We start from the raw sequence: 9,472 nt of genomic DNA, 5'->3' as shown, positions 1-9,472 counted from the left end.
TTCATTAACCATGAATGTCAAAAACACAGTCTCTATTAAAACCATCCATAACTGGTTACAAATATCCCTGTTTAAAATAGCAGTAAACAAAATAAAAGGATAAAAAAATAAAATCATGACAACCCAACTGTTATGTTGTATATGATGCAGGTTCATCTTGTCCTGGATGATTCATGGTTAAACCTACTGGAATATTCCTCTGTTGTCTTTCAGTGCTTGTTTCACTTAATGATCATTAATGCTAGAAAATTCACTGTACAATGAAACACGACAGTGAGATACAATATAGTCCAGTGATATCAATATGATTCTCATTGATCACATAAACTGGTGTTTTCCCTGCCGTCCATTTAAATCCATTTGAATGACTTAATGTTCTGCAGGCTGTCATTAATGTCTGGTTGGTGGTTTAATTGGTTAATCTTATATTTCAGTGAAGAAAGCCTTTATTTTGAAGTGAAGCTGTGGATGTATGATTAATTCCTCTTTTCTTTTTCCTCCTCGCTCTCAGGCCCTCTCTCTCTCTCTCTCTCTCTCTCTGTCTGTCTGTCAGGCCTGAAGCAGCATGGAGGAGTCTGACCTGCTGAAGGAGAGGCTCCAGGCCATCACTGTAACACTTCACTCTGTGTCTCAATAGCTACCTGCTGCTTTTAATTAACCCAAACAATGAATGTTGGAGAATTAAAGCAGTGTGTTAGGGCCACATTGAGGAAAGAAAGATCTGAAATTTCAAGAAAAAAGTCATAATATTTCAAGAATCAAGTCGTAATTTTACAATAAAGTTAAATTATGAGAATGAAGTTGTGATTTTAGGTTGTGTGTTGTTGCTGAGTCTGTTCTATTGTTAGACAGACAAACAGCAGCTGCTAGAAACACCTTGTCTGATTTTTTCTATCTTAATTTTACATTATGAATTATGAAATTATTAACAACTTTTTTCTTGAAATATTATGACTTTTTTCTCGTAATTTCAGATGTCTTTTTTTTCCTCAATGTGGCTAATACTCTGTGGTAGAGAATACAGTAGAACAGAGTAGTAATCAGGGAAGTGTATTAATAATATTATCTGCATCAGTCTGTGAGCTGTAACTCTTCCATTTGTCCTGCTGTATTAGGAGAAGCACCGTATTCAGGAAGACATCAGACAGAAGAAGCTGGAACTGGACATAGAGAAACTCAAATATCAGCATCTGAAGGTTCAACACACACATTTATCTGTCTGAATAAATCTATGAATGTCAGCAGTGTATTATCTCTCTGCAGTAATCACTCTGTCCATCTGTCTGTCCACACGTTATCATCAGTAGTCTGCTCATGCTCCACAGTACTGAAGCCTGTGTCTATCTGTCTAACAGAAAAAAGCTCTGAGGGAGCGGTGGCTCCTACAGGACTCTGCTTCCCACAATGCAACAGACTCACCACGGCATCAGAGCCTTCTGTCTGACCAGCAGCAGACCAGAGCACTGCAGCTGAATATCTGCAGGTACAAAACACAAACACACACACACACATTTACCAGTCTGACCTACTGGACCTGCTGCTTACCTGCTGGTCTCCTCCCCCGACCAATCAGGATCGAGATGGAGGTGGAGGCTCTGGAGCAAGAGGAGTCTATGATTTCCACCAATGAGAGCTTCATACTCAACAGACTGAAGGCTGTGGAGAGAAGTCCAGAGGAAATCATTAAGGTACACACACGCACACGCGCGCACGCACACACACACACACACACACACACAAACACACACACTGTACTGTACTGTACTGTACTTCTATTATGTTGCTCTGACACTCATCTGCATTTTTTCCAGGAGGCCCAGGAAAACTTTGTTCCTGGTGAGTCATCACATTTTTTTCTGGATGTAACAGAGTCCAAAGATGAATCCATGTTAACAGGTTTGTTTTCTGTCCCACAGAACCAGTTCAGGTCGCCACAGAGATCCCAGATGTCCCAGAATCCCTTTCTCCGCTAGCCAATAATCACACTGAGATCAACACACCAAAAAAGAGTAGGATCATTTTTACACATTTTTGTGAAGTCAATCAAAGCACAGTGTATAAGTTGTGTGTGTTTAGGTTCCAGTGACGACCCAGTTTATCTCAGGTCCAGTTCAGACCTGGTAGTGAGAGAGAGAGAGAGAGAGAGAGAGAGAGGGCAGGGCATGGAGGGGTTGAATGAATTACAGCTATGAAATCAGGTTTTATCCATTTATATATATATATATATATACAGTATATATATATATATATGTGTGTATATATATTAATAGTAGAATATTTTTGGTTCATTATAACTTTGTTGGATTAATCAGACTGAGACAGAGGACGTCAGTAGAGTAGATGGTCCTTCAATGTGGCCGAGGACACATTCATGTTCACGCTGTCAAAAGAATGTGGACACATGTGGTCCACACCACCTCTGAATGTGGTCTGAGTGATCCGATCTCAAATGCGGCCTCAATGCGTCTCGGGTGTGTTCACACCTGTCCACTTGTGATCAGATCAAATGTGAGCTAACCATGCTAGCATCTAATGGAAGCTGCACATTCTCTGGCAAAAATATGAGTGTGTAGAAGATACTGAGCTGATAGATGATTGTTGTTGGTTTGGACCTGAACCATATGATCCATTGGAGTCCACTGTGACAGCTGAATTCAATTCCTGTAGAGATACAAACTGATCAGATCCACTGTTCAGTCAAACATGGTGTGAATTTTAAAAGGATCAGTTTGCAGGTTTGTTGTGCAGTTTGGGACATAACAGAGAAATGAGTAGACATAGTGCTAAAGGACTAATGAAGGACGGGATACTTTTGGTGGAGGTAGATTTGTTAAACCCACTTTTCAGAACCATTACCAGAAGAGTAGCAGCTGAACCTGCGGAGGTCAGAGGTTATCATGGTGGTTACCATGGAAGCAGCCCGGGCTGATCTAATCATACATACAGATATGGTATTTGACCGCTGTGAACTGACACGACCTTCCTTCCCTCTGTGACTCAGCTGTGTTTGCCATGGAGATCAATGTGACCAAGAACCTGCAGACGGGGGAGAGCACCGTCCTCTCTACTGCGACTGTTCCCCCCGAGGAGCTACAGCCGCACGACGGGCTCAAGGTTTACGAGGACAGCAGGAAGTGTGTCTACGCTCTGAAGCCACAACAGGTATTATCATCACTAATAATAATGATGATCTTTATTTGTGTTGAACTTAAAACAGTGTTATACATAAGAAAACGAAAAACTACAATCACCACCTCCTGGTTGTTTCCTCCACCAACCAGGAACCAACCACCCAAGTTACAGGAAACATGGTCACAGTCTCTCCCTCCTGAGCTACAGTGTTAAATAATGACCAGAAGTGATTTTGCAGGACATGATGACGTCACAGTGAAGTTGACCTTTTGGATATAAAAGTTATCACTTCATTTTATCCTTACAGACTTTTGAGATAAATTGTGTCATGATTAGTGAATGAGTTTGTGAGTTATGGCCAAAAACGTGTTTTGGGAGGTCACACTGTCAGAAGTAATAACATTCCCTCGTTCCTGATATATTGCATTCACAAGAATGTGAGATCACACCGACCTTGACCTTTGACCTCTTACCACCAAAATATAATCAATTCATCTTGAGTCCAAGTGAATGTTTGTGCAAAATCCAAACAAATTTTCTCTAGGTGGTCTTGAGATTCCACATTCAAGATGCCAAAACTGTGTTTCGTGACATCACTGTGACCTTTGACCTTTGCCCACCAAAATGTAATCAGTTCATCCTTGAGTCTTAGTGAATGTTTGTCAGAAAATGATAAAAATTTTGGAAACAATACGAAGTAGATAAAAACAGACTGAACTTCTTATTGTTTGGCTCAAAGTTCCTCCAGGCATACTCTGTAAAATCCTCTACTATGATTCATATTTAGTTTAACATGGTTTTTCACACATTAAACTGGCCCCACCCACCACCTGCTTGCTCCAGGTGGACAGGTGATAGAGCAGACAGTATCAAGGTGGTTAGAGGAGTAAATCATCATCATCATCAGAGAGACTCAGCCACATGTTTGAGCCTCAGTCAGACGCAGACTCAGAGGAGGAGTCTGAGACCAGAATCAGAGACTAGCAGACAGATCAGAGCAGTTAGCGTAGTTAGCATCTTTTATTTGTTTATGTTGTTTGGTAGCTTGTAACAGGCAGTGGCTGACACAGTGTCAGTGGTTGTGCTAATGCTAACTCTCTCTCTCTATACTGACAAGGTTTTAGGTTTAGTTAGCCCCGCCCCCCGTCCCCACAAGTTGACAGGATTGGTTCCTGAGGTTTGTGACGTATGAAACCCTGGCTGTCTGAATCTGTTTTTATGAGACTGTCATTGTTTCACTGCAGTTCAAGGTGGAAACACTCAGTCATGGTGTTGAGGATTATTTCACTCATCATATGTCTTGTATTTAGATCTTGGAAGGATGTGGAATTTATAGATATAGAAAGTCACTGTCATAGCAATGGAAAGAAATAGATGATGTAAAATAAGTGTAAACTGTGTGATACTATGATCTGTCTGCTTTTCACATTAACCTCTCATTGTGTTCTCCTTATAATGACCCATACATCCTTTCTTCTTTTAGGGGTCACATGACCAGACCTGTGTCTCTGAGCTGTCAGCACACGAGGTGGAACATCTCCTGAGAAGCGCCACAGAGCATCGCCAAGTAAACTACCAAAGCTACCACCAAAACTCCAGCAGAAGGGAGGGCCACTGTTTCTACAGCTACCCAGATGACAGAGACAGAGTGGAGGGCTGTGAGCTCAGAAACCAGGGACAACGTCATGGTAACCATGCCCTCAGTAACAGCACAGACTTCAGCTATAGGGAAAACTGGCAGAGAAAACCACAGGATGATTATCATTATGATCACCAAGGAAACCATTACAGTAGGCAGGAAGAGAGACACAACCAAAGCAACCTGAGGGAAGGTCATCACTTTGGAAACAACAAGGGGTTGGGATTTCACTATGGCAACCGTCCCTACAGTTCTTACCAGGTGGGAAGCTGTCACAGTGTTCAGGAACTTCGGCCTGCTATGCACCACAGCAACAGCTTCACCAGAGGCAATAGTAGGGTGAATGGAGTCAGAGCCAATGGCTGTCCTCCTCCCAGATCACATGACCAGGAAGCAGTGTCAGCCTACCAACCACAGCTCTGCTACACTCCAGCCAATTATATTCCTCTTACTGATTACATCAGTGTTGATGAAGAGGATCTTTATTGTTACCAACCCACTGCTCTGTACATTGGCCCCACCCCCTCTGAGAGAGTGCCCTCCCCCATCTATGGAGACGACACCTCTTACACCATCCTTAATGCCATGGACACCACTGAGCCAATCACAGCCATCTTTATGGGCTTCCAGACGGCACAGGATGACAGTGGGCGGGTTCAGGAATTTGAGGGCTCTCTGAAGGCCGAGCTGGTCATCCTGGAGGACAGTGAAGAAAATGATGAGGAGAAGAAGAGCCACGCCCAGCCGGGGGTCAACAGCTTTTCAAAAGAAAGTGCAGCCAATGGCGGCTCGGGGCCTGTGGAGGCACTTGGAGACAGACGGACAGAGAGGCAGGTGAGACCAGGTATCAAAAGGATCCAGAAAAAACACAAACCCTGCTGTACTGTTTGCTGACGGGACTAACTCATGCATGTGTCCAGCTTCATCAGTCCGCTCACCTAACGATTAACTGCACAGACTAATCCGTTTCTCACAGTGATGCTTGACATTAACTGAACTGTTGAGGTGCTAAGAGAATAAGGTCGGATGCTGCAATTCACATCTGCTCTTTTATGAAACTGGAGACCTGATATCAACATCATGGTGCCATTTCTCCTACACAGGTAACTAGATAGGTTTACAATAGTGGGGACAGTTTGTTGACAAGATATCTGCATTATTCATAAGGTTCCAGTAATTATTTCCTGAGAGAATGTCATCAACTCTGCAGCTCTTTGGTTTTATGTATCATTGAACTTTATATTTCTGTCTCACTGCTCTCATCTGATAATGTCTGTCCTCTTCCTGCCCAGCAGCACACGGCAGACAGACACAGGAAGTGGCTAGCTGGTAAACATTAGCTTAGCGGCTAAAGAATCAGATACTTTTCTCATGAGTTGGTGGAGAGTGAGTTTTTAAATTCATCAGGTGGACACAAACACAACTTGACATACTGTAAATGTATGTGTTACTACATGTCGGGTGGGTGTATGTATACCTAATTATTTGCTAACATGTTAGCCTTAATGAGATTGTAAGTTGATATACCAGGTCATTTTCTGCAGTTTAAAAGCAAAATTCTACCAGAAAATGTATCTAGTCTATATTATACTTTCGATGAATAAATGCATATGTACAGCACAGCTCAACTGCTCTCCTGTGGTGCCCTCTGCTGGCGGCAGCATGCTGAGGTCGCCCAGTTCACAATAATGAGCAGCTATAATAACTCATGCCTGATGCCTGAGTTTAAGCTAAAATTATTTTGAATTTTCATGAAATTTAAAGTGTTTTTCTAATATATTATATTGAGGTGTACCATATACTGAAGTAGAGGATTTTATGGATTTACTCATAGAGAGTTTCCAAAGTAGGTTTCACAGGTAACCAGTGGTACCCAGAGATTCACGCTGTATTAATCCAACACAGTATTAGGGCCACATGGCCAAAAGTCATAATATTATGAGAATAAAGTTATCATTTTAGGTTGCATGTTGTTTTAGAGGGGAAATATCAGAAGATTTAAAATGAGGAACATGGAGCATCCTGTAAAGTTCTACTTTAGCAGGTTTCACAAATAAGGAGAAACTTCATCTTTTGGCTCATCAGCATCAGGACATTGAAAACATTGTGAAGAAACTAAGTCTATTCTATTATTAGACGGATAAACAGCAGCTGCCAGAAGCATATTTCACCTGTTTGGTTGATGTAATATTCCTACGACATTATTCTTGTAATATTATGACTTTATTCTCAAAATTTCAGCTTTCTTTTTTTTCCTCAATGTGTCCGTAATACTCCATCATAGAGAAATAAAAGCAAATTCAATTATTTCAATTGACTAACGCTGCCAATGCTAACCCAGTCCGAGAATATACAAGTGTATTATGATTGGTTTCATTTCGGTGATGAACTCGCAATGAAAACCATAATTATGTCAAAGGCAGACTTCATTATTTACAGATTAAACATATACTCATATTAGCACGCAACCAAGTCAGTTGTTGTGAAGAACTTTTAATAAGGTGTTTTTTTGTTTTGTCTAACCTTAGCTTTTGTCAAACTACTAATGCTTTTCAATTTTTTATACTAACTTCTGTTTGTACTGTACATGCTGTATGTTTGAGTACACGTCACGTGAAACGCACGTGGATAGTGTGTAATGATGCTAATAAACAGGAGTTAAAATGGGATTTCATTCAAGAGAGCTAATAAAAAACAAATGGAGTGGTCACAGTTGTCATATTGATATTTAGCGTGTGTTGATTGACCTCATTTACCTACACTAACTACCCATGACCGCCTGAATCATTTCAGTCACTGATGCTGCCTTCAGAGAGACTTCTGGCTCTGCTCCATCCACTTGAACTCAGTCATTCAGCCTGATGCTCCTTCTCTGTGTTCCACCAATGAATGTGGTCTGTCATCACCATCCCTGCACAGAAGACAGTCTCAGTCCAGACTCTTCTGGTCTGTGGTTCCCTGATGGTGGAACAAGCTACTGAACACTATCAGAGCAGGAGCGTCTCTCTCTCTTCAAGAATCTGTTGAAGACTCCTCTCTTCAGAGAGACCTCCTCTCCTAACACCTCTAACACCCTAACATGTCTAACGAGCTCTTACTGTAACTCTACCTGCACTTCTTCACCTGATCTCCTTCACTTATTAAATAGATGTAGTACTTACTACTTACACCAAGCTCTCCCACTGCACTGAAGCTTTAGTGATGTCCCCCACTAGTAAGTTGTTTTGTAGATAAGTGTGTGACAGATTAGTCAATGTAAATGTAATGAATGAACAAGCCTCAACCTCCGAGGCTGAAACACGAAGCCAACACTGAAGAACAGTGCAGTTCCTCTAATGGCCACTAGAGTCTGGCTCCAACAGTGAGTCAACCCCCATAGACTCCCATGTTAAAATGTCCAACTTTACAGCAGAAATAAACATGTTTACAGCCTGGTACAAAAACAGTTTTGGTCTCTAGAGCTAATTTCCTCCTTCATGACACCTGTTTATATAACTCACCTGTTTACATTTTATTAAGGTTTAAAGTTATGGGGAATTGAGGGCGTGGCCTCTTTGAGTGACAGGAGGGTGAATATGCTTGCCACAAACCAACATGCGCCAAAGTCTCAGCTCCACATGCTCATCCTCAGCCCATTTTTTATTTTTGGATTAGCTGGGAGTTAGGGGCGGTGTCAGACACTGCCAAGATGGCAATGGTGGAACAGCTCACTCTGTGTTTCAGAAACCTGTAGATGACATCACAGAGGCTATGTCAATCTTTATTTACAGTCAATGGTAATAATTCACAAAGTCAATTGAGTAACATGTAAAAAAGCATTCCACCTTAAAAGTTGCTGGTAGATTTTGAGTGACTGAGTGAATTCAGTAATTTTTTCTCGAGTCTGTATGTTAACTAATAAAGATGAAGAAGCGGCAAAATATACTTTCATTTTTAGGAACAGCAGTCGTATGACGTCGTTCATTCAAGGGACAACCTCAATGCACAGTTGTGATCGCTGTGAATAAAAAAATCATTGCACACATTCATGCGAAACAAATCCTCTACAAACCCAAAGAGGAGAAGCTGGAAAAGATATAAAGACATGTGACGGAATGAACACAGCTGACTGTCTCACTGCTACAACGGCTGTCTTTCTGACAGCATACCACATCATTGGACCTTCACTCAGAACAGATCAATTTAATAGAATTGCAGCAACTAAATAGGGTTGAGATTGGCAACGGTCTACATTCAAGGTACAGTGCTGCAAAGATCATCAAAAGATTTTCAGCCACATAAAAGAGATTAAAGGAAACATCTCTATAATAATTGACGAGTCCACTACCTTCAGTAACAGAAGCACATTGATAGTACGATGCTGCGTCAGAAGAGAATCTTTAACTTATACCCAGCCATTGTGACTTGGCACCGTCTAAATCTTAGCGGTGGGTGACTGTGTCTCAGAAGTGGCGGACGTGAACCAGTTCCAAAGTTTCATGGACGAAGATAAACCCTCTACAGAAGATCACCTCAAACCCAGAGGCAGCAAGATCTCCACTAGAAACAAACCAGCACTCTGGATGGACGTTGGGAGGCCGGCTTGTTCCACACTCCCGGCTTGCAAAGAAAACTGTGATTTGACCATCATGTACAACGTCCAGAACGAATTGGCTCGTCTGTCTAAGAGCACACAGAACATCTCCATCACATACAAGTCCT

The 9,472-nt window shown here is 41.7% G+C and overlaps 1 protein-coding gene across 1 annotated transcript; it reads left to right on the top strand.

Moving 5' to 3' along the window:
* The first annotated feature begins 510 nt into the window (after window positions 1–510).
* Window positions 511–7,479, top strand: palmda (palmdelphin a). Its single transcript, XM_056390615.1, has 8 exons — window positions 511–610; window positions 1,116–1,196; window positions 1,356–1,483; window positions 1,574–1,688; window positions 1,812–1,836; window positions 1,917–2,009; window positions 3,002–3,162; window positions 4,616–7,479. The coding sequence occupies exons 1-8, from the start codon at window positions 566–568 to the stop codon at window positions 5,663–5,665; spliced, it is 1,698 nt and encodes a 565-aa protein (XP_056246590.1). The 5' UTR covers window positions 511–565; the 3' UTR covers window positions 5,666–7,479.
* The last annotated feature ends 1,993 nt before the right edge of the window (window positions 7,480–9,472 follow it).

Source organism: Seriola aureovittata, chromosome 12 (assembly GCF_021018895.1).
Source record: "Seriola aureovittata isolate HTS-2021-v1 ecotype China chromosome 12, ASM2101889v1, whole genome shotgun sequence".
Classification (NCBI taxonomy): domain Eukaryota; kingdom Metazoa; phylum Chordata; class Actinopteri; order Carangiformes; family Carangidae; genus Seriola; species Seriola aureovittata.
The sequence above is the reverse complement of the archived record's forward strand: the minus strand, read 5'-3'. Positions and strand labels throughout refer to the sequence as shown.